Raw genomic sequence first — 26,537 nt, 5'->3', positions numbered from 1 at the left:
GGGGAAGAGGGGGGGAAGAGGGGGGGAAGAGGGGGGGAAGAGGGGGGGAAGAGGGGGGGAAGAGGGGGGGAAGAGGAGGGGAAGAGGAGGGGACGAGGGGGGGAAGAGGGGGGGAAGAGGGGGGGGAAGAGGGGGGGAAGAGGGGGGGCAGAGGGGGGGGGAGGGGGGGGGGCAGAGGGGGGGAAATGGTCCAAGAAGAGTGTGGTATTTCAGAAGAAAATCTGCCTTTGACAGAGACTGGAACAGGCAATCCTTTCTTACCTTCACAGCAAGGTAAGCCAGCTCTTTAGAATAAACTTCAATTGCATCTTTAAATTTTCAGTTGAGGGGCACCCATTTGATATGTTTGACTGTCATGTTGAAAGGTAGCTCTTTTTTAATGAAATGTGCTTCGTTTGGCAAGGGTTTTTAAGGACATATTGAGATTTGCAGTCTTTTGCATTATTGAGGTATTCTGCAATACCCCGAATGCTTCATTATTACAACACAAATTTCATTTAATACTCTCTTAAGCATTTACTCGCTGCAAAATTTATGCCAAAGGGAAATTACTAACAAAGCTGTTATAAAGCATTCAGCTTCAGTCCCTTTTCTCTCTTGTGATACTCTTTTGGCAACTGGGTAAGATAAAACAAACACACATACAAATAAACCTCTTAAATCTTGTATAGAAGAAGGGAACAGCAATAATAAGTAATCCAAAATACTAAATTTCTGCTCCGCTTACATAATTTGCATTTACGTGATACGTAACATCAGAAAAATAATTGTAGGTGAAAAAGTACACTTGTCCTAAAGAGATCTATGCAGGAGTGGTAAGGAGAAAACGAGGAGCATTTTTATCAACGTTCTCCTGTAAAAGCAATAAAATACTTTATTGCATAGCCCAGTGCACTTTCTTCTTTCCAAAAAGCACATTCTATCACAAAGTCCTTCACAAATATTTGTGAGCCCAGAACCAAAAGCATCAGAATAACTGAAATTAATTCATTAGAGACCTCAATGCTCAGTTCGGGCAGTTGATTCTCTCACCGCTTTTGACCCTATCAACTTTATTTCTGTGAGAACTCAGTTTCTTTTCATGCTGCTCTAATATCCTAGAATACATTGATAAAATTCTGAATGAACCACAACTTTGCAGGAGACCAATCTACTTTATCTGTTCATTTCAGCTGTGTTAGAGATAACACTCAATAAGGCTCTTGCACAAAAAGCCTCTCCAGCGCCTTCATTCTACTTTAGAGACTATCTTCATTCTGATTATACCATCCTATAGCCCAGTCACTTTCCAGCATCTTCCCATATATAAGCTCCATTTGAAAATCCATAAATTTCTCCAGGAAAAAATATATTGGGCTTTTCTTGTCTTCTCTAGATATCTGCAGGATATCTATTTCATGCGTTCCCACGTGATTTTTTGTAAGTTTTTGTTTCTCTCTCCAGATTTATTTTTCCCCAAGAATGGCTAATTCTTTTCCACAGTATTTTGATAAGTTTCTCTGACTTCTCCCTTTACGTTTAATTTAGGTTAGAGTCTTTATCTTTGACATACCAGAAGCGAGTGAATGATTAGAGTGGCTCAGTGCCTAAGAACATGTGCGCTGAAGTTAGATCTGAGATCTACTTTAACTCTTTTAAAGCCCACAGTTGTGTCAAACCTATTACCAAACCACTTATAAGATCACATCAAATGCAAGCAAGTCTGTTTTCCCAGGTAGCTTTCTTGCAGGAGCATCATCTCATTCCCTTCTCTTGAATTTCCTCCTACGTATTTTGATACTGAAATTATTTATCTACAGTTCTCCTATCCTCTTCCCTCAATGAAAATTATTGATTTTTCCTGCAGCAAGCTCCAATACTCAAATGTGTCTGTAATTTCAAGATAAAAATCAACTCTTTGAGAAATGATTTTACTGAGACATTAATGAAGTCAGAGTATCCTGTGTAAACACCCGGCTCTTACAGTTACACCTGGCAGACTCCTGGGATAGAAGGAAAACTGCAAATCTTTGTGCATTCCAAATCTTTATTTGAGTTAATCTTACAGAACCCCAAAAATATCCTGACCTATCAGCAAACGTGTCTAGAGGGGCTCTCCATGAAACTTGTGGCTGTCTTATTCTTCTTTTGTAGTAACATGATTATCAGGGACTTGGCAATAATTAGGAAGCAGAAGTGATAGCATGCCCAAGTCTATTTTAGTGGCGTATTTCCAACGTAAACCAGAGCCAAGAATCTGTTCTTTATCTTCAACTATCAAGGATCTAAAAGCTTCTGGTAAGAACATGCATCACCAGCCTTGGCACAAACAGAGCACACCTACACCGCCGTGCTGCAGAAAACATTCCTCATCTCCCAGCTACCACAAGGCTGGATGGGGCCGGTGTCTTGCAACACCGGAAACATAAGCAATATGTGAAAATACAAGCTGGTATTGATGTTAGTCCCCTTTTCATCCCATCATTTGTTTGGTTTTTTTCCCTGACACTAGGAAATCTTGGGGGATGTCCAGAGCCTTGGATCACTAACTTTGTTCTGAGCCATTGACCTGTATCTGAGTTTTTCAGAGATGTTCCTTTATCATTCAAAGCAAAGATTTGCATTTGCCTTTCAAACTCCAAGGCAAAATCTACAGTTATTTCCTTTTATTTCAGATACTTCTTTCAGAGAAGTTTCATATTCTAGAGTTAATAGGAGATCAAGCGTTCAGAATAATGGACTTCTCCCTTTTCCCTTTAGTTCTATCCATTAGTTGAAAAGAAAGCCTGGCTGTCCCTACTGACTCCTTTCTGCCTTTGGTTCATGTCATCATCTGCTCTCAAACTCTGCCCTAGTGTTATTTCCTTAAAATAATACTACACTCTGTAAGTCTTCAGCTCACAATACCAGCAACTTTGCTTTCTTTGACCTATTTAATTAGCAGACAGCATGTATTATGGAAGGTCATAAATATACATCACTTCCAAAATATTCCTTTTGTTGCCGTTGCACGACATTGGAAATTATATTTGGGTTTGTCTCTCCAGTATAAGATTTGCCCCCTTTACCAGAATGAACACGATGGAGTTGGACAACAGAAATATCAAGAAAGTCTTTTCTGCGTGGCACTGCCACTCCGAGACTAAAAGTAAGATTCTCCAAGAAGCTGAGTGGTTTTTGTCAGTGTGTTTTAGCGTTTCTCCAGTGGATGGTATACACAAAGCCACTTTCAGATGACCTCCATGCAAGGTAAGAAATTAATTAACTATCTTTGAGCTAAAATTGAAATGAGGGAGAAAAATAATGCTTTTGCAATTTTATTCACTTCTCTTTCTATGACAGCCTGGTTAATTTATATATTGCTGTACTTGAAACGCAGTCGCTGAGATTCCTTTGGAGACTGTGATTCTCAGCCAGTGCTTTGATCTTCTTTTTCCTACCTACGTGAAGGCCACTACTATCCGAACATACTTATGTCCTTGATAATAGTAAGGCTGACATTTATGGAACCACCTGGATGTGTTCACTTGCATATTGTCAAAGGCAACTGCAGCAGCCAGACTTTTCTTTCTGTCCTTAAAAAATTGTTCCTCATAGGAGGTAAAAATCAGGCCCAGAAAAATTGAAAGAAGGTAGACCTCAAAACCCCTACCGCATGGGCTAGAAATTCCTTTACTATTAGCTCCAACTTGTTGTACTGGCCTACGTTCATTTAACGTGCACTACTGTGTGTTCCCTCTGCAATACACGGAGAGTGAAACTGTGTTGAATATCCTGTACGGACCAGGTTGCCACTTATCAACATACAGAGCCCATCAAAAAGGGAACCGAAGAATGTAGTAAAGCAGTATTCTTGCCAAATGCAGTTTTATAGAATCAAAGAATGCTTTGGGTCGGAAGGGACCTCCACAGGTCATCCAGTCCAACCTCCCTGCAGACACAGGGCCAGCTTTAACTCTGCCAGGTTGCTCAGCACCCCATCCAACCTGGCCTTGAGTGTTTCCAAGGATAGAGCATCCACTACCTCCCTGGGCAACTTGTGCCGGTGTTTCACCATCCTCATTGTAAAAAATACCTTCCTTATATCCAGTCTAAATCTCTCCTCTTTCAGATTAAAACCGTTCCCCTTCAGCATATTCCTACACTCCCTGATCGAGACCCCCTCCCCAGCTGCTCTAAGGTCTCCACACAGCCTTCTCTTCTCCGGGCAGGACCACCCCTACTCTCTTAGCTTGTCCTCACACGAGAAGTGCTCCAGCCCCCGGATCACTTTCTTGACCTCCTCTGGACCCACTGCAACAGCTGCATTTCACTCTTGTGCTGAGGGCTCCAAAACTCGGTGCAAGGCTCCAGAGGAGGTCTCACCAGAGCCGAGTAGAGGGGCAGAATCGCTTGGTGGCACTGTTTCAACACTCACACACAAAGAACTAATTCTTTGGAAAGTACAGCAAAATATTTGAGCATATCCAGCAATCTTGGTCTCCCAAACAAAACAAAACAAGAGGGTATATTTTTCACACAAAGATGTCCAGAAATTTCTGAAGATGTTTCATCATCAATAGAGGCACCAGCTTCACTGGCTGCTTTCCATTTAACTTACATGCTGATATTTTGACAAATGGGGTGCATGACATTCCTTACCTCTTTTCCATGTCTCTACAACCTCATTAACTCCCCAGACTTATCTAATGAGCTGATTGGATACCAGAAAAAAAGAAAGAGTGGTGAAGTGTGGGAAGAGGCTGCCCAGGAAAGTGGAAGAGTCTTTATTTCTGGAGGTGTACAAAAAGTGTGGCACTTGGGGATATGGTTTAGTAGGCACAGTGGTGTTGGGACTAGATGATCTTAGATGTCTTTTCCAACCTTAATGATTCTATGATTCTGGGGAGATACAGGTCCTATAAAGGCTGCTAAATTTCCATCTTCTAGGCATTGAACATAGACTGGACTGTAGATAATCTCTCATTAGCTAGATCTGTTCTATCTGATCTGAAATTACATACATGCCTTCGGTGTAAGCAGTAATTAAATGTGAGATCCAGTATCTGACTAACCACTGCTTCATCCAGATTCCTCTGAGACTTCTTTTTAATGATTATCATCCTATATAGCACCGGCCTGCACCACTTTTACCACCAAGAAACAGACCTGGATCTAAACACTCGTGTAGGTGCTACAAAGAGCGACAGTCACTCTTAGCTCGGTGTTTACAGTGTCAGGATAAACGCATTATGTACAGCTCAGCACGCAGAAAACCATCTGTTTGGTGTCATTTCTGAAAATATATCTTCTCTACGGCAACGCACGTATCTCAACACCACAAACTGGCTTCTCATATAAACCGCAGATGGAACCCAAGTTACTTCCTGCCTGTAGGCACTTAAATCACCCCTCGTATAATGATGCCAGTCACTCTTACACAGTTGCCTAAGCACGTGATGGTGACGGCACCCATCCTGCAGATAGCAGTGTAGTGACTTGAGCTCTTTCCCACAAACTGAAAGACCTGGGTTGTGACACAGGTGTGACACGCAGCCCTCAGAGTGCAGAACGGAGCCCGGGATTTACTTGATAGACAGGTCACAAACCCATTACAGAGAAAATCCTTATCAATGATATTGACAGCGAGATTGAGTGCACCCTCAGCAAGTTTGCGGATGACACCAAGCTGAGTGGTGCAGTTGCCACACCAGAAGGATGGGATGTCATCCAGAGGGACCTGGACAGACTGGAGAAGTGGGGCTGTGAGAATCATGAGGTTCAACAAGGCCAAGTATAAGGTCCTGCACCTGGGTCAGGGCAATCGCTGTTTGCAGTACATGATGGGGGATGATGTGATTGAGAACAGCCCTGAGGAGAAGGACTTGGGGTGCTGGGGGATGAGAAGCTCGACACGAGCCGGCAATGTGGGCTCGCAGCCCAGAAATAACCGTGTCCTGGGCTGCATCAAAAGCAGCGTGGCCGGCAGGGCGAGGGAGGAGATTCTGCCGCTCTATTCCCCTCTTGTGAGACCTCATCTGGAGTATTGTGTTCCGTTCTGGAATCCTCAACTTAAAAAGGATATGGGGCTGTTTGAACAGGTCCAGAGAAGGGTTACAAAGATGATCAGAGGGCTGGAGCACCTTCCCTATGAGAACAGGCTGAGAGAGTTGGGCTTGTTCAGCCTGGAGAAGAGAAGGCTCCAAGGAGATCTTGTAACGATCTTCCAGTACCTGAAAGGGCTACAGGAAAGCTGGAGAGGGACTATTTGTAAAGGCTTGTGGGGATAGGACCAGGGGGAAAAGGTAAATACTGGAGAGGGGCAGATTTGGACTGGGCATTAGGAAGAATCTCTTCACCATGAGAGTGGTGAGGCACTGGCACAGGCTGCCCAGGGAAGCTGTGGCTGCCCCATCCCTGGAGGGGTTCCAGGCCAGGTTGGATGGGCCTTGGGCAGCCTGAGCCAGTGGGAGGTGTCCCTGCCCATGGCAACGGGGTTGGAACTGGATAATCTCTAAGGTCCCTTTCAGCCCTGTCCATTCTATAATTCTAAAAAGACCAATGACAGGATTATCATCATCCTATCCTCCTCCTGACAGTTTTGAATGGAAGTAGCTGTGGTTTCTCTGCTCTAAATGGATCACGGTATTGTCAGCAGACACCAGTTACACTCAGAGCATCCCAACCAAGGAAAGAGCTTGGGTTAGAGGCTCCCCATCTGTGGATCCCACAGGGGCTAAGAGGACATAGATTAGTCAAAATGGTAGTCAGTAGACAGAGCTTGAGTAACTTCACAAGGAAAGCTAATAATTGCTTAGGGACCCATATTCTTCCAAAGTTGTAACAATTTCCTCTTACTCCCCACTTTCCGAAAGAAACTAGCTCACTATCTGTAAAAAAGTATAATTAGGCTTGATTTTAGGAAAATTTACAGGAGTTTGCTTCACATCAGACTTAATAAACAGATAACCAGTGACTTTCCAGTGGATGACAGCAGCAAAATTAAGCTCCTGTTCTGAACTGTCCTGCAGAGGAGGCTCAGCCCATTGCCTATAACAGGAGCTTAAAGGTAAGCATTCCATGTTGTTTGCATGGGTGTTCTATACAATAACCCCTTCAAGGGTTGAAATGGCCTCTCCTTGCTTTCCTTCAAACCCACAACAAAACTTAAAGAACTCAAAATTTTCATGAATTACATATGACAAGAGACAAATAAAGGCAACATCTGTTATACCCAGCAATAAGGGTATCATTCTGACAAAGGTTCTCACTCACCCACACGAAGCCTATAATTAGACACCATGTGGGCAGGTCCGCACCCACCATCGTGGGACTGATTCCAAGGGAAAAGAGCCGGTAGCAACCAGGATTTGAGAGGGAGCTGGCTGAACGGAGCTTGTAAAGCAGCAATCCTTTCTGCATTGAGAGTGGTAAGTGGATGAAAACTTGGTAGGGTCTTTGGGCAAGTGTCCTCACTAACTGCTGGTTGAGGCTGGAGGACTCTAAGCCCTCCTGCCTAAAGAAAGTCAGGCTGAACGATATGGTCTGAGTCAACAGGCAAAAAGCAAACAGCAGCACTCGGAGTGATCCTGAGGAAACCCTGGCAGCCGCTACAGAGCTTAAAACTTTTCAATTCCAGGAAATCCCAAGAGGAGATGAGAATTTCTGGGCTGTGGTGATGTAATGCAGCTAGGAAAAACAGGAGAGATTCAGTGGGGCTAAGGTGACTAAAACTGAATATATCTCTATGTTTTAAATGAAAACCAGAATGATGCTATTTGCTCGTGGAATCTGAACTTTTGTTTTTTTTAAAAAAAAAAAGAGAAAAATCATGATCACACAAATAACTGAAATGAAAAAAGAGGATAGGTTAGGCTACCTAGTTCAACATTATTAGGAGCACTGCAAATTCGAAGGGAGAATGGAAATACAGGAAGATCTACAGAGCAAATGAGGCATTTTTGGTAGACTACTGTATACAGAGAAACTTAAAATAGTCATCAGCAAGGGCTATTCTGCATTTCATGCAGAATAAATTTAATTCTGATTAAATTTAACAGTAGCTTAATCATGAAGAGGAACAGTGAAGGACCTCCTGGAAAGACAGGCAAGTGGCCAGATGGTGGCTACAAGTCAGCTGAAGGCTCCCTAGTTGGCATAGAATCGACATAGCCACTTCCCCAAACTGAATCATGTTTGTTGGTTTTTTTAATGTTGTTTATAGTCAGATTAAATGATCATAATTGTCTCTGTAAACGTATGTATGAGTACCAGTGTAGGGTCAAGGCGAGAACCCTATTATTTAGGAAATTAGAGTACATACTGCACAAAGTCCTGAAGGGAGAAACAAAGGACTTGTTATTTAATACATTTGCTTTACCACTTTCCCAAAATTTCTTTAGCTTGTTCACCACTTCTAAGCAACTAACCTAAACACCATATAAGCCCAAATCTTACTGCATCCTCCAACTCTGAACAAATATATATATATACGTACAACTTTGCATGCTTAATAACCTTTTATTGGAGTATTTCCTTCACTAAATGCTTCAAGAAAAGAATTTGCGTCCCTATTCTGAGTCATTATTTCAGGTTAATGCCTTTGACTACTGCTGCAGATTCAGTTTAAAAGGTCAGTAGATACTCGGAGAACTCTTTTACCCAGACCAGACAACACGTGAGCCCTGCTTTGTCTTGATTATTGCTTTGTATTGGGTGGTTTGGAGGAAAGAAATCTACAAAAGGTTCTTTGCTCCACTTCAGGATTGATTTATCTAATACTACATTTGTGGATTCCAGAGGGATTCAATTAAGACCAGTTTCTTCCCGAGAACTTCACTGTACCTAAAAGCTGATGAGCTAGCAGAAAAGGAGACTGGTTCGTGCCAAGATGCTCTTTTGCTTATTGCTCGTTTGTATTGAAGCAGTGCCAAAGAGCCTTCATCTGCAATCAGGACTCTAATATAGGTTATTTATGGGAGGAGCTGGAGATCAAATTAAATCTCTTATCAATTATGCCAGTTCATCGGCTGCCTGAATTAGTAGACCATATCACCAGCACTTTGCCCAGTTTTCAGTATTTGATAGACTGGTTAAATGCTGTGCCTGAGCTACAAAACGGGGACTTTGCCTCGAAAAGATGGTGTTCTTTGTAGACTTGTAAATAATGGGCTGAACAACAAAATTGCATTCAAATAAAACAAAAATAATTATATCGTGCTTTCAGACATTTGTATATGGGCAAACACATACCCAATCCCCTACAGGAGGCCTAAAGATACTATTGTAATGTTTTTTCCCTAGTTTCTTTTGCCACTTTGGGTAACACGACAATGCTTTGGTGTCCCATTAACAAGAGTTACTGAAATGCCTCAGTCTTAAAGCTATGCAAGAATTTGCTGGGAGAACAGGAAATGTAACGCGTGACTTCTATACCCAAGGTTTATCCACTAAACTCTGGGTGGCCTCTCCTTTGTGTTGCCTTTACATCGTTAACTGAGCACCGTGCCAAAGCACTGAAAAAATATGGCAGGTTAAAATAAAACAGTGGGAAGACAGAACTGACAAAAATATTCTCTGTTTAAGGACAGTGCCTGTGCAAGGAATGTAGAAAGTGTGGTTGGTGGTAAAACAAGAAAAGATAGAAAAAAACCCCATCATTGTTGCAAATTAAAAAGACCTGAAAGAATGTGAAGAACTTAAACTTTAGTACTGAATAGAGAAAAGCAGAGCTGAGAATTGGAAAGGCTGCATGAGATCGAAGGGTCAGAAGATGCCACACTTGGCTGAGCTGACAGATAAAAACAAGCCGGCACTGCAGATAGATACTGCAGGAGCTGCTCCTGCTATATCACTGCTCACTTTGAACGTAATAACAGAGGACCATTTCCCACCTCAGCATAAGTTGCTCAGGGGACCCTTTAACTTCCTCTTTGACCTCTTTGAAACACAGAATGAAGAAGTGGAAGGCACCACCTACGTCACCAGCCCTCCTTCACGCCACTTATTCTCTGTCACATTAAGATATGACAGACTAGCTATAATTTTTGCCCTGTGACTCCAGCTGGGTGGCTGTTTCAGGACAAGACATTGGACTACATTTTTTCACGGCTAGTTCTTGTTCTACCACTACTGCTTTATTTAAATACCCCTGCTCCACTTCTTGTCTCAAGTTATATCTTTGGGGAACAACCATTTGTACTCTGAGCCTTCCTACTACTCCTGGTCTAAGAAGTCCTCTCTCTGCCTCTTGCTCTGCATTGCATCTTTTCCACTCTCACGATGATCCAAGATGACTTTCAACCTCTTCCTTTTTCTCAATATCCCTCCTGAATTGTGCATGCAGCACTGACGAAACCTCCATGCTGATTTTTAAATAATACCCCCATCTCTATGTTGAGTACAATATATATATATTGAAAATATTATTCTCTCAACTGTGTTTGTGGAAACAAAGACAAACAAGTTCCTTCAAACATTATTAATAACACATTAGCTAGACTTCAAAGGCCTTTCCAGGCTTCCTCAGATGCTAACCTCCATTCTGACATCATTCATGGATTTGGCAGTTTTACTTTCCCAAGCAATTAAAAAATAGTCCAACATTCGTGATCTATACTTTTTACTCACTAATCCCTTAGTTTAGATGTCAGTGTTGTTGCAGGAAGAGCTCATATCTATTAATCCCAGTGTTGAAGGATGACATGCAATGCAATGCCAGGGACTGATTCCTCTAAAATCCGAATCAGTGATGATCCTTCACAAGCAGTGGGTCAAAAAACACACCTGAAAAAACCCATGGTCACAGCTTGATCATGGTGCGATGTGGTGGTGCAGAGCAGTAAGAACTGCATTTTTAAATCCTGGAGTTGCCTTCTAGTCCTTTGCCATTGTAGTCTGAGGTACAATAATTACTCAACTTTTAATCTACTTAATCCATGCGTTTAATTTTTAATCTACTTAACAATTGTAAGAGTGCATGTATATCATTTTGTTTTCTTAACTAAAGCATCAAGTAGCAGAGCAGATCTTATTAAAATCCGAGTATTGTGAGACTTACAATGTTGATCTTATAAGAGTGTCATGTTAGTTTGTCGTGTCGTGTAACTGAATTCAATTACAGAACTTAACCTTTTAACAGTTTTTCATGATTTTTCTTTCATGTCTGGATATTCTGTGGATAGTTTAACTATTCTGCCTCAGGCTGACATTGGACTGAAACTCCACAAGTCTGAAAGTGACTCATTGTATTTTTTTTTTTAACCTGTTAGCTTATCAGTTTTCTTCAAACCACATCTCCGGAATTTTCTTACTAATAAGTAACAAAAAAAACCCTTGTCAATAGGGGGGATTTACAGTTTTCTTCAAGGATCTCAGCTAGAAGTTACCAAAGTCCGATGTTTTTGAACTATGTGCTTCCAGCAGCTGTTCTGCAGCGCATCTAGAGTTACTGTCTCAACAGAGTATCACTGTGCATACTTTCTTATTGGTGTGAACATCAGCTGGTTTTGGTAAGAAGAGAAAAAGAAAAGTCTAAACATTTCGATTCAGCTGCATCATCGACTTCGGCTCCATCTTATCTAGTAACGGACAGAAAACATTGCATCTTTTTAATTCTTCCATACATTAAGCTTTCCTTTTTAATTCATGTCTTGATTCTACTGGCTGTAAATGTATATGTTGGCATTGCTGTTTTCCTTAGGAAATCTGTGTGGCTTCGAGCTATTTATTCCCAGTTACCAATATTCCCCGTTTTCATCCTCTTGTATTCTTCCAGTTTGTTTTCCTATACTAAGTTGCCCAATGGTTTTTAATATCTTTCCTTTTACTTATTTTTGCAGGGGAAAGCTCCCCAATCTCCGTTAAAGAGAACAGTGGCTGTTTTTTATCCTGCTACTGCTCACCAGGGAAAGAGATAAGAAGTGTGATAAGAGTATGGTGAGTGAATTTTTAGCAAATAGATGAATAACATATCTTGCTTGATTTTTTTCCCCCCCTCTTTTTACTGCAGTGAGATTATTAAGTTTAAAATGCTGAGAATTAATACCCCTGAGATTTTGGGTTTGCTTCTCATGAACAGAATGTGTGTGTTTGTGCTCATGTCCTGAGGAAGGTGTGTGGGTACATGTGTGGGACTTAAAAACACGCTGCTGACAGTCATTATACAGACTTTCTCATATCTCACAAACCATCCACTAGCGGCCCATGAATCACAGGTTGAGCAACAGAGTCCGGAAGACAACTTGATGACCTATTGTGAAGGACAACTACTGCTCCAGTGTAGGTTTTACACATCAGAATGTCAGCTTATGAATATGTGCATTCTTTTTTCTGATCTGAACGGCAATTTGGGTGCTGCGTGCAATACTTAGCGCTGGATCATCTTCAGAAGTGTGTCCTCTGTCAATTGAGTATAATAATTGAGCTCAGGATTCAGCAGCATTCTTGCCAGCAACACTGGCTAGGCTGAGATCACACTCACAAACAAGTCATTCCAGTTCCTCTCGTTCAGCACTAAGCCTCTTAAATGCCCAGTGAAAGAATTTTCCCCCACCAAATCGCGTGCTGCCTCGGCTCTTTTGACTAAGACATAATTCTTAACCTCTTTGCAGCCTTTCTGTCATTAACATAGACCAACATAGAGAACCTACCCTGTAGAAAATTGTCTCCTACTCAAACTACAACTTCCTTAATAACAGAATGAATCAAAATTCCACAAAAAAATAAATACAAAATTTCTGCATCTGCCATACTTGCCTAATTACACGTTCATTTCTGTTTTTTTGCCTTCAAGGGAAGAACTTATGAAATGAAACTACTGATCACTTATTTGGCAACGATCTCCCACGTTTTCTGAACTCATTATTCATTCGCTGCCTTTCAGATTTTGTGTCTCAAAAGAAATTATACCGTCCTTCCTGCTGTAGTGTTCTCGACATGGACTATAGGTGTCCTGAGTACGAGAGACCTCCATTAAACAAATCCCTCTAAGCTCTCCAATTCATTTGATGAGCTACATCTTATGTGCCTTATTGTCATTAGGTTCTCATCATCATGATGGGTACACCTCGACAGCTCTTCCAGGTGAAGGCGCTCCTTTTAGCCAGCAGTTTGGACCTCTCAGTTCCTGTCTCTCATCAGTTGCTTAGAAAACCTCCTCATCCTTTTCCCTCACACTCATTCTCACTGCTAGACTCGCTCTCTGCTTTCCACTCTCCTTGAGCAGCTGGTTTTCTTTGTTAACTACAGATTTGGGAATAGGCTTGTATTTTCGTGGAAATGCAGGGATTCCTCTCAGCTCTGCCCTTTGCAGCTCCAGCTCACCGTTTAAGCATTGAGCCTTGCTCCTCTGCCCTGTCGCATAAGCAATGAGCTGTTACCACAGTTGGACTTCAGAGTTCGTTAGAGAGAACTCAGAGAGGCGCTCTCTGCATTCTGACCTATCCTATTTGAATTGGTTAGGAAACCACGTCACTAAAGGCGAGTAATCCAACTTCTACCAGAAAAAAGCACAGGGGTTAATCACCTAAGACTCTTGACATCTGACACACGGGCTTTAAGGACAAATTCTGGGAAAATCCCAGTTATTTCTCACTTGGTTTTTAGAGCATTGGGTAGTGCCAATGATCTTTGGAGCGTTGTTTTTTTGGCTTTCTCACATTACCATATCTCTAAAACTATACCTTGGAGACAGCTTCCCAGGTAGCAAGATTGTACTTACTAAATTTACCATTTTTTTCCTAATTACTTCTAATGAGCTCTCTTAATGGCCAGGGATGACAGCTCAAATTTTTTACTCTACAAGATAAGCGGTGGGTTGAATATGGGAGACAGGTACCATAGGAAAACCTGGAAGAGGAGGAAATTGAGAACAGGGAAAGAGCAGACAGGGAGGCAGGAGAATGGTGAAAAATATGGAACCCCATTGTGGGAAAGCCCGTGTAAAGGAAGTGTATAGGAAAGGAATCTGAATTAGTCAAGGATATAAAGGTGCACAAATGCAAGAGCCCTGGGTAAAAGCAGCACAAACAGCCTGTAGGAAGAATCACAAAATCATAGAAACATTTAGGTTGGAAAACACGTTTAAGGCCACCAAGTCCAACTATAAACTTAACGCCATCAAGTCCAGCACTAAACCATGTCTCTAACCATCACATTAAATACCTCTAGGGATGGTGACACAACTGCTTCCCAGGGCAGCCTGTTCCAATGCTTGATAACCCTTTCGGTGATGAAACGTTTCTTACTATCCAGTCTAAATCTCTCCTGGTGCAACCTGAGGCCATCTCCTCTCATCCTATCACTTGTTACCTGGGAGAAGAGACCAACGTCCACCTCACTACAGCCTCCTTTCAGCTAGTTTTAGAGGGAGTTAAGGTCTTCCCTTCCAGAATCCTTTTCTCGGGGGTAAACAGCCTCAGTTCCCTCTGCTGCTCCTCACAGATTTGTTCTCTAGAATCTTCACCAGCTTTGTTGCTCTTCTTAGAACACTTTCCAGCAACTCAACCCTCAGATCTATTTCTGCATTTCTCTTTGAATTACACTCTTTTATAAAGGACAAATCACTCTAAATAAAATTCTTAACATGTATATTCAATTTGCTTTAGGTGGTTGGAATGTGGATTATTGCATTTTATCTCCTTGGCACAGTAGCAGGTGAGACACTATATCTATAAAAAGTACTACTAGAAAGTGAATTCAGACAAAATAATATGTAGGAGATGGTGACAAGTATTTTCCTTTACACTGAAGTTGTACTATGATTCCAACCTGGTGATTCTATGATCATTGTACAACAATATCTATTACTGTGCATAGAATTAATGCTACAAGTGTCTGTTCTGTTCAAGTTTTGTTATTAAGAATACAAGAAACATAACTCTGCTGAAAATTCACAGAGAAACTCCGAGTCAGGTGTCCTACTGCTATCAAGACAGCGTATGGGTTGTCTTTATGCGACTGTTGTAAGCAGAGCCTCTCAGCAACAGGATGCTTAGCACAACAGACAGTCATGAAAAGACAAAAGTTGAGTATAAAACGAGGAAGAGACTCATTTGATCTAGAAGAATCACAGAATCACAAGGTTGGAAAGGACCCATTGGATCATCGAGTCCAACCATTCCTAACACTCCCTAAACCATGTCCCTAAGCACTTCATCCACCCGTTCCTTAAACACCTCCAGGGAAGGCGACTCGACCCCCTCCCTGGGCAGCTGTTCCAGTGCCCAATGACTCTTACTGTGAAGAATTTTTTTCTGATATCCAACCTGAACCTCCCCTGGCGGAGCTTCAGGCCATTCCCTCTTGTCCTGTCCTCTGTCACTTGGGAGAAGAGCCCAGCTCCCTCCTCTCCACAACCTCCATTCAGGTAGTTGTAGAGAGCAATAAGGTCTCCCTAAAAGAAATTATCATATCATTCACAGTACAAGGTTACTATGTAGATATCCTTCATTCCTATGAGCACAGATGTAATGTTTTGGACTAGGAAGCACACAGGAAGAATCCTAACAAACACTTCTTAACAGCCTTTTATTTAAAGAAAAAAAAAGAAAATGAGTCAATTCTTTACAAGACTATGAAATTGTGTCAAATCAGTGTCTGGGTCTTTACTTCACTTTTTTTTACTTTTTTATTCTCAAATTATTTACCTCCCCTTGTGTTACCTGCTTCAAGCAATATCTATAAAGGAAACAAGAATGAAACTGGTTTCAAAACTAATCAGAAAATGAAATGCTTAGCTTTCTGCTCTTCAGACTGTTGTAGCATCAAGCATAAGAGAGTCCAAAATATAAACCAAGTTGTTTCTCCTACTCCAGGTAAACAAGTTTGCTACCCTAGGGTTGGCTGTTTTACAGACGACCCACCCTGGTCTGGGATACCAGGGAGACTTCTGACGGGTTTGCCCGATTCTCCAGAGCATATGAACCTCAGCTTCTCGCTCTATACCAGAGAAACAGGAAATAACTCACAGGTGACATTTATTTTTAACATTAAGAACTGACTAAACCTATAAATATGTGTTTAACCTGTTAAAACATCTCCATCAGTCATTATGGACAAACAAGTCAGAATGAGAAGATGGTTTGAAGGTTCAGTAATGAATGTACTTTGGGGTAAAGCGTGAGGAAAAAAAAAAAAGTTGTGGTTTCCTGGCAATTTTGTGAACAGGGAAATAGATTATTAATAAAAATTAATTATTATTAAGTCTCTGAGGGAAGTTGAAGAGTTGTTTGAACAAACAGCCTTTGGAGTATTCAGACAGGAGAGCAAACGCCACTGTGTTACAGGGAAGCTGAGCTAGGAAGATACTGTAACTTTTAAAAATAAAAGTCTGAAGAAGACTGAATTTACGTGATATCGATTACACCTTGAAATCAGAGTGATTTTACATCCTTACCTGACTCTCTGCGCTCTGAAAAGAGGACAGAACTCCCCAATTTGCTTATGCCCTGAAACAGCAAGCAGAGCAATGCAGAGGAACCTGTAAGGTCAGGATCTGGGACCACATCACTTCAGCAGTTGCTTATGAAGCTGCTAAATCGCTTTCAGGCTCCAAACCTAATGTCCCCTGAGCTGTACAGGGATGTTTAGGATTCCTGTGGCATGAACTATGATGCCATCACCGCGGCTGTGGACAACATTGCTTACAGCAATCTTGGTTGCCACGCTGAGCGTGCAACTCAGGCTCTCGAAGCATAAGAAGTTATATAAAACCTTCAGTATAAAACTATATCAAACTTTTTCCATCTGCAGAGCAAGCACACAAGGTACATTCAGCAGCAGGTTACTCCCCACTTCTGTTGTTGATAAAAAGAGTCAAAATATGCCTTGAACTACTGCCCAGCCACTGAACTTAACTGGATCTATAATCTAGGGCACAGCCCTTCCACATCCAGACTCCCTGAGCTCACATCACAGACCCTGTATTTGCCTGAAAACGGTACAGACAGTCAGAGAAAAACGGAAAATATGTAATTAAGCAGCTTGCAGCAACGTGTGAAGATCAATTTCACCCCTATCACACACAGTTCGTACATGAAATTCAGCCTTTCTGGAGTAGCTAATGGTAAAAGCAGGCATAGAAACATCACTTATCCAGACATACACACACAAAAAGCTGTTGCATAGATGCAGAGCAGCACGTTGAAGCCAAAAGTCAGGTCGGTAAAAGGGCAAGCTAAAGGAGGAGGTGTGGAGCTGGTGGGCTGTTCTCTGGAAGAACTCATCCAACTCAGGCTAACGGTGACATCTCATGTCACTAAGGCTTCATAGTCTTCATAAGGGAGTTTTTCCTACACTAAGCACAACAGGTAGGATCAATTGAAACCATATGGGTGCAGCTTCTTTGGAAAATGTAGTGGAATTGAGAAAGTTCCCCGAGTTCCAAAAATAACAGACTGTCCATTCAAAGGAGTTTCTTGAGTCCTACAGAGGGGATGATCCAGCTGACTTTTTAAAATGTTTGAAAGTTATCAATAGATAAAAGATTTTCTTCTGGTTTTCTTTTTTTCTCCCCTCACAGGTGATCTCAGCAATAAACTCCTCAACCATCCAAAACTCACATTTTTCCTCACGTAGGAAAACCTCCTTCATCATTCATGGATTTGGCAGTACCGGAAAAAAAGGCTGGGTGGTAGAAATGTGCTTGGTATGAGAGAGTATCCTCTGATATCCATCAGCAGTTATAAGTACAACCTGTCAGTATCCTTTAGGTGCTAATGTTTCCCTTCCATTTTGCAATTATTAAAGCGTAGCAGATACCAAGAAGTAAATTTCACAAAAGCCAAATGGCTCCCACTCTGGAAGATGCAGTAGTCAAGGCTTTTTGGTCATCTCTGATGTTATACTTCTCTAGAGATTTTCCATCTCCAAACCCTTCAGATCCCCAAAGCACTAAACTGAACGCAGATGTCCTCAGCCTCTACACTGGGGTCACAATATCAGATTAGAAGCACCAATTCACTGCTTTTTCCACTAGGAGCACCTGAAGCTTTCCTTCAGTCAAAACTCCTTCCTGAGCCGTAAAGCTCAAGTTTCAGTCTACAAATACTGTTCTAGTTCACCACTCTTCAGTTCTCAACAAACCACTCTGATTACAGAGTGCAATGGAAAAAAAAAAGATTTCAAATACGAAATGTGGAAAGTATCACAAACCCAGCAGAGTGCCCTGTGTCAGTGTCAGCCTTGGCTCTGATAAGGAAGAAAAACTGCTCTAGTTTCTGCTTCTTCCACACTGTCAGGGGAAAGCACAAGCTAGAAAAAGATGACTTCTGAATACCGAGTCATTGATCTGCAGCGTTGCTTTTGTTCGTAAATCTATGACAGCTTTTAATCTAGAATATTAATTCCTGACCTTTTTCAGTTGAAAGGGAACAGCAGTTCTGTCTGCCTCTCCGCACTAGAAACTTATGGTGCCTACAGGAGAGGAAGGAGTTCAGGATTCAGCGCTCTGTCAGATCAAGCTTCTGTTTTCCTTGTCATTCACCTTCAGCCGTTTGCCATGGATTAACTTTTGTTCCCACTCCTTGTTCTTTCTCGAACTTTAAGCTAGCTCTAGTCACAGAAAGCTCTAACTGCACACTTCAACACATGATTCTTCCAGTGGAAAAATCAATGATCTCCATAAGACCAGTACCAAAGCGAGCAGCACATTATCTTTCTTTGCTGAAACAGAAAATTTCTTCTCTGCTCAAACTTTTCCAGTCTGACACGACTTTCTCAGCTTTAAAGACACTTGGCAAATAAGTCGACTTCCTATACTATCTCAGTTAGACTACTAATATCCCTATAAGAAATTCACGTGCTGCACATAGCAGCTACTGTGCAGCTTTTCCAGATTGTTTCAGCTACACACACAGATAGCTTATAAAGTAAAATATTTATATTATGATCTTTCATAATTGATATTTTTTGGAGTAATGGCTTGGCATACCTATTTCATAAGATTATGTGTGTTTCAGTGTGCTACAGGGTACAGTGAAGAGTCCTGTTTAGTAAAAAATGAGAAAACCCATTATCATATTACTTCGTAACTTTTATTCTTATTTAAGTTAAACCTCTGTTTGTTATTTTGTTTCCTTAAATACTTTGTTTTATGTGTTCCCACATCAGCTCTTACTGGAAGTGGAAAACATAAACTGTATTGCCGTTGATTGGAAAGACGGTGCAAAAGGCACTTACATCAGTGCAGTGAACAACATCCGCGTGATTGGGGCTGAGATTGCTTATTTCATAAAAACCTTGCAGGTAAAAGGCACAGCTTTACCACCTACAGCTCTTCAGTGAATGTCGTGGGGCTGTGCTGCTGCTGCTTTGCTTCCCAACCTTGGCCAGTGGGGTCAGCCAGGAAGAGCTGTACAATGCTCAGTTAAGAATCAGCTAATTATACTCATTATCAACTCTGCTAGGACTTCACACAGCCACAAAAGATGCAGATAAAGCTCATGTGGTTGAAAAGAGATATCAATTAATTAAAGACCAGTAGGTGGCAATATTTCCATAGGTTGATGGTGGCAATATTTCCATAGGTTGATGCTGGCAAGTAGGCACTCAGTGACAGTGAGGCAAGTACAGAGGTTTTGCCAGCAGTATATACATGAGCTAGAAGTAAATTAGCATCTCAGCTTAGCACCGCTGAAATAAGCTGTTTGCAGGCACGATGAACTGCCCGGTTGCCTTCCGGTTGTGAATTCCTTGCTGCTGAAGGCAATGGTTCACATTGACAAACACAGCGCAGAGCCACTCGGTCGTAAAGTTAAAGAGCGTCTCCCGGTGACTTCGGGAAGATTCAGGGCTATTTAGATGTGCTGAAAATCAGAACTCTGCCTGGACTCGAACACTAGAGTGTTAATCTTAAAAGTGCGGCAAGAGAGAGTTCAGAGCCCACAAGGCAAAATGCCAACTTCACAAGGACCTAAGTATCTAAGAAGGCTTCCCCATAATCTGCAGGGATACAAGCTACTGTTTCTACATAGAAAACTCATATCTAGCCTCACACATTTCCTTCTGTACCTTTATTTGCATACAAATCCCGGGTCACTTGAAGACGGGGTTCAGTTTCTCATTTAACCTCTCCCTTAGTGCACCGTTTGCAGCCCAGGCCTCTCTTTCTTCCACTATAAAAACACATAAATGATTCTTAAACTGTCTTTAGGAAGAGTTAATCTGCATTGTAAATGGAAGTACTGCAGTAAAGCACATTCAGAGGAATTTGCTGTCTAACCATAAAGGTAGACAGGCCAATATCACAGGTCTGCTTTTATTTTGGTATACGCATTACAAAGCAAAACAAATCTTAGCGTGAAAACCTCAAGCAATTAGAAGCTCATCCCGGTGGCCTTTGATGATTACAAAATCCAGCAAATCCCTGGATGAAATATGTCCCCCCGATGCAGCCTACAAACTGAATAATCTCCATTTCCACCTTAAATGCATGCGCAATATCTCAGCAGTGCAGGTCTTGTACAGGTGACGCTTGGCAAAGAGGAGGGTGAGCGTTGCCCCCACCCAGTTTGTCAGTGAAAATATTCTGAGTGATAGGATCACGTATTCTAAGCAGACATATTCTAACAGACCTGATAAAACAGGGCTTCGTGATAGCGGAAATAAAGGAAGAATTAGATCATTTTGATGGAAGATGAAGTTAGGGGGTGATCCAAATGATCATATTTATCATATTGATCATATGATTTATATTTTGTCACCAAGCGGAACTGAATACAATAACTATATGCCAACACTACAATACTGAATCCATCATCACTAGGCATTTAGAATTCTAGACTGGATCATTTTCTATCAGGGTCTAATGTAATTTAAACAACCATTAACTCAAGGAACTCACAGAGTCATGCCCTGTTTGCTATGCAGAAAGTCAGTCTAAATGTTCCCAAAGGCTTATGAAGTAAGACACCCTCTTTGTTTGCTATTTAAATCCTGTGTTCTTGTCTCCCACCACCTTAATGATCAGAGCATCTTCAGATACTCCCCTTCCAAAGTCCATTTAATTGGCCACAGTCTGGGAGCACACACTGCGGGAGAAGCGGGAAGAAGGATCCAAGGCATCAGACGGATAACAGGTAGGCTGCTCGCCGAGGGGCAGACCTAACATTGCACATTTCTAAAGGAAAGAAACTTGCAACACACTGGTCTGTAGACTGGAATTAAACTGGAAATTAAACTAGGGCCCACAAGAAAGCTGGGGAGGGGCTCTTTATCAGGGATTGCAGGGATAGGACAAGGGGGAAAGGTTTTAAACTGAAACAGGGGAGATTGAGATGAGATCTTTGGAAGATTTTTTCCTGTGCATGTGGTGAGGCCCTGGCCCAGGTTGCCCAGGGAAGTCATGGCTGTCCCATCCCTGGAGGTGTCCAAGGCCAGGTTGGATGGGGCTTGGAGCAACCTGATCCCACGGGAGGTGTCCCTGCCCATGGCAGGGGGTGGAACCTGATGGGCTTTAAGGTCCCTTCCAAACCAAACCATTCTATTGATACCAAATATCACTATAATTCTATAAGCAGTGCTGGAGACACCTTGTATGAGAGCAAGTAAACTTCATGCTTCTCAGAAGCAAGGATAATTATTACATCTTCCTTCTCTAGTTAGGCTAAAAAGCACTTTAGTGGAAGGATAAATATAGTTAACATGCTTGTAGCATTACCATCATTCACCGGGTTACATCAAACCTTTTTTTACAAAAAGCAAAGCAATATGTAAAATTCCTTGATTTTTTCCTATTCCTAAAGCTATACAGGCCAGTAATAAGCTCACAGATAATAAAATGCCTCATTCATAGTAATACAATGCCATTATATATTCTAGTGGAAAATATTTTACTTTTGTTGGAATAAGCATGCAGAAAGGTTCATAAAGGCATATTATTGCACTCTTACAGATTAGCTTAGAACTCATATCATTATGAGTTTTCATATCAACACACTTTGTACAATATTGAATGTCCGATCTAAGTTGGCAAAACACATATTAAGATGTGCAACATTTTTTTCTCTCCCTTAAAAAATAAATGTTGGTTTTTTTTAGGCTTAGACCCTGCGGGACCCTGTTTTGAAGGTACTCCTCCTTTGGTGAGACTGGATCCTTCAGATGCAAACTTCGTTGATATTATTCACAGTAACGCTGCTCACTTTCCTGCCATAGGTAAGTGTTCATGTGCAAGTAAATACCTGGAGAGATGGGAATGTCATCAAGATACTGACACCATCGCATGTATCTCAGGGCTTGGGATGTATAACACCACCGGGCACCTGGACTTTTACCCGAATGGAGGAAGTGTGATGCCTGGATGCACCAATTTAATCGCAGAGCCAAAACAAAATGATTTTGAAGCTGTCATTGCAGGTGAGCACACATTTCCAACATGCATAGGACTTCGTTTTCATTCAATTCTGAAATCTGAACTATGAAAGGAATCGGCCATTTGAGAGAGCACAGCAAAACAACAGTGGGCTTTGCCTATTTACTCTTAAGTTAGAAAAGGAAATAAGAAACAATAAAGGCTGGATCAGAACTGTGCCCCCAGGAACAATGTAGGGAAAGGAGGTATAAAACAGGCATAAGCTTTGCTTCTGTAGTCTCAAATTGGGCCCGAAGAACACAAAAAGGCAAGGCACCAGGAGTCTGCAAGTCCAACATCCCAACAACCCCAGCAGGAGGTTTTTCGAGGCTGAGATAGGTCAGTCATGACCAAAACAGCAGCAAGACACCATGACCTTTGGTTTCTTGCAGATGCTACAAAAAGCATCCAATGCTTATAAGGAATGAATTAGGCTAAAGCACTCAGTGCTTCCAGGCACTGTACATGCCTCACCTCTCCACTTGAGATGGCTCTCTCTTCATAGACTTTGGAGAGGTTGGCAGAAGGCTGGTAGATTCTCCTTGCTCTATTAAGCCTCTTAAAGCTGTTGTTAATGCCATCTTGATGTGATGTGTCACATATATTATGGCTGTCTTCTTAAAAGAGGCTACTATGCCATAGCAGACCATTGCACCTCGCTTGAAATCTTGGGGTAACTGCACAGTTCTCCAGATAAATAAGACAAAACAGCAAATTCTACTGAAACTAGATTGCTGTTTTGCTCCTTGCCTCGGTGGTTTCCATGGTGAGGCAAGCACAACTCTTGTACAGGATAACAGATGGTTATTTCACAAATGCTCATGATATTTCTTCCAACAGAAGCTACAGCCATTGGGGGGTGCCATCACTCACGCAGCCATGAGTTTTATTGTGCAAGTATCCTCTATCCTGATGGATTCCTTGGCTATCCCTGTGAAAAGTACGACTTACTTAAGGCAGTAAGTATATCAGCCCAGGAATGGGTGAGCTGTAAAGAAAATAATCCAGGTCTCTGCACTCATGACAGGTCCTGCTACATGCACAAAGCATTTGGACGCTGGTGGCTGTGCTCTCATGGTGTGCTTCGGTAGGAAGAAGTACACTGTTAGTCACAGCATACAATGGCTCCATCAATCATTCCACTCTGAAAGTGAATCCTAAAGCACTGATGATATCACCAAATAGGAAAAAGAAATACAACCTTCAACCTAAACCTTTATGCAAAGGGCCCATAAGTTAGATCTATCTACCCTACTAATTCCTGGGTGGAAGAGGAGACATTTGGAAAATTATTGACTTTTCATAGAATTGTGGAATAGTTTGGGTTGGAAGGGACCTGAAAGATCATCCAGTTCCAACCTCCCTGCCGTGGGCAGGGACACCTCCCACTGAATCAGACTGCCCAAAGCCCATCCAACCTGGCCTGGAACACCTCCAGGGACGGGGCAGCCACAACTTCCCTGGGCAATCCTCATCACCCTCTAGTTTACACTGGGCACCGAGTAGAACACCTAAATAAATGCACTTAAGAATGATGTTCCATTTTTTTCCATTCATACTGCATTGCCAAGTGGATGCAGGCAAGTTCCCACCCACCTGGGGGGGGCAAAATTGGTTTATATTTTGTTCTGGACTCTGTCTGAAAAATATTTGATTGAGGGAGCATTAGTCCATCACCCACACATGTATTAAACCTGCTCATTCCACACCTAACTGGCACGCACGAATGCAGAAGCCGCTACCTGAAACAAGTTTATTAGGCTTTTGGGGTAAGACATAACAACACAGAGCAACAGGCACAGCTTTGCAAGATCAGAGCAGCATCTTGAGCCTTAATTTGGGATGAAAAAAAATACTCCTCATTAACTGGTGCTCTGATTTTCCCTAGGGAGAATGCTTCCCATGTCCCAAGGAGGGATGCCCAATGATGGGGCACTATGCTGACCAGTTCCCAGCTAAACTGGAGAGGGTAAACCAAAAGTATTTTTTAAACACAGCAGCAGACGCACCTTTCGCTAGTAAGTGGAGGAGATTTGATATAGTTGATCGTATGCTTGAAAAAGTGATTGCCTTCATGCGATTTATGCACTTCTGCCACTTCTAGTGCCAGCATTTCTGATAAAAACATTACTTAGCATAAGTATTACATTACTTAGCATAATTGAGTCTCATTGCGCCTCTCATTTGCTAACACAAATGACTTCCGGTTAGGAAGAAAAGAACTTTCTGGTACACTAGAATTTTTAGATCTCTCATATCAATAACAATCTAATTTTTTTCCCCTTTTCTTTCTGCAGCTTGGAGGCAAAAAGTATTTATCAAACTGTCTGGTGCAAAGAAGATGAGAGGGGACATAAACTTAGTTTTCCATGACAGAGAGGGGAACACAAAAGAATATGAAATTGCCAGGTAAGATAAATTACTATTTCCCTGTAACATTTAATCCTGATGACATTAAACTACACATTTTCTGCATATTTAAGGAGTGCAAACACTTGTTCTGTTGCAGAGATTCTACTTAAAATCAGCTATAAAAAAGGATATCCCATAGGTAAAAGGTATGAGCGCAGATGGATGGTTGCAAAAAGGAAATGGAAATTACTTCCTTTCCATGAATTATGTGACTTTATAATAAATTAGGAATATAATTTGACAGTATAATGCTATGTGCTTTTTAATAAGATAAATTTATACGTCCAGATTGCATGCATTCTGTGATTCCAGTTCAGTAATCTCTAAACTGTTAAACTTCGCATTGTTGTCTTCATTCTGTTTGCAGTGGAGTCCTCTCACAAGACCAAGTTTATACAAAATACCTTGATGTTGAAATTAACCCAAAGAATACTAAAAAGATTGAATTCCTCTGGAATAAAGCCGTATTTTCTCTGCTCTGGGCAAGACTGGGAGCAGAAACAGTCAATATAACTCATGGAGAAGATGGTCTTAGGTAAGTGTATCTTTTTACAGGTCAGAAGGAATAGGAAAGGAGTGCAAAAACTCTGGGATACAGGACTGAAAAATGGTCTTAAAAAATTGGACACGTGGATTGCAATCAACAATGTGAATTTCAGGAACGACAAGAGCAAGTTATTACACTTCGCACAGAAAAATCAAATGTTCGAGTACAAACCAGGCAATAACTGTCTGGAAGGGAATACACATTGAACATATGGAATTTATATAGGTTTTTTGTTGCAGCAGAACACTTACAAACAAAGATAAAGCAACTCTCAGCCCCAGGTGCTTCACTGGGACTATTGTATAGAAGATCCAGGGAGCAATTATTCTAATTTTAATAACTGGGGTAAGACTGTCAGGGTCATTTTCAAGTTTGGAGAGTGTACTTCAGGAACAATGCACACAGAGTGAAGTCTGGAAAAACAGCAAAAGAGATTTAAAAAACTTGATCCATGAGGAGCAGCTGAAGGAAATGCGTTTCTCAACAAAGAAAAGCCTGGAGAGGGGCATAAAGAACAAATGCATAAGCTGTCTGTGAAGGGTCACAGTCAACTATTGCACTGGGTTTAGGTCAAGGTTTTACTGATTTATTTTACAAAAGAAGAAATATTGGTTAGATATTGGGAAGAAAACACCTCCTGGTACTTTGGCATTGGTGTGGATTATTTAGGAGAAGCTGACAAAATCTCTTTCAGAGAAAGCTCCTAAAAAAAAAGGCTGCAGAATCTTTAATTGGGGCAATCTAGTTAAGAACCTAACCTAAATAAAGGGAACTTAATAAAGCTCCTTTCTGACTTTTTATCTAGAGCTCTGTATTGGTGAATCTAGAGATTAGTTTTATTCATGTATAAAAATGCAAATTTTACGGCTGGTCCCCAGAAGAAGGAAATTCACCTCGTTACTGTTAATATGCAGATGCTAATATTCTGTACAGCAGACTCTTAGGAAGGCTTAAGTGGCATTATGGATCGAACTAAAAATACTCAAGGTGATAGACGACAACATTTCATTTTTCTTTGGGGCAAAATAAATTAATAAATCTTAATTCAAGTATTTTTTCTTCCTCCCAGGTCAACTTTTTGTGGCCAGGGAACTGTGGTATATGGCGTTCCACAGTTACTGACACCTTGCTAGAGGTCATCAAATACAACTGTTCTGTACCCACAGCTGAGCAAACCATTAGTCCTGTGCATGGGAACGTTGGCACACAAGGCTATTAAAGCAAATATCAAACTGCCTGTTGCTCCCTTTATTTTTTCCAGTTCTTTGC

At 41.4% G+C, this 26,537-nt stretch overlaps 1 protein-coding gene across 1 annotated transcript; it reads left to right on the top strand.

The window, feature by feature from the left end:
• Positions 1-7,263: 7,263 nt before the first annotated feature.
• LOC104067781 (pancreatic lipase-related protein 2) lies at positions 7,264-26,535 on the top strand. Its single transcript, XM_009570571.2, has 14 exons — positions 7,264-7,388; positions 11,799-11,895; positions 14,565-14,613; positions 15,774-15,928; positions 17,480-17,605; positions 19,069-19,203; positions 20,927-21,035; positions 21,997-22,113; positions 22,192-22,314; positions 23,150-23,268; positions 24,198-24,327; positions 24,607-24,718; positions 25,089-25,256; positions 26,338-26,535. Exons 2-14 carry the CDS (start codon positions 11,893-11,895, stop codon positions 26,399-26,401), a joined length of 1,410 nt encoding a protein of 469 aa, XP_009568866.2. The 5' UTR covers positions 7,264-7,388; positions 11,799-11,892; the 3' UTR covers positions 26,402-26,535.
• Positions 26,536-26,537: the final 2 nt, after the last annotated feature.

Source organism: Cuculus canorus, chromosome 7, assembly GCF_017976375.1.
Source record: "Cuculus canorus isolate bCucCan1 chromosome 7, bCucCan1.pri, whole genome shotgun sequence".
NCBI lineage: Eukaryota > Metazoa > Chordata > Aves > Cuculiformes > Cuculidae > Cuculus > Cuculus canorus.
Note: the sequence above shows the minus strand (reverse complement) of the source record. Positions and strands in the feature narration are given on the sequence as shown.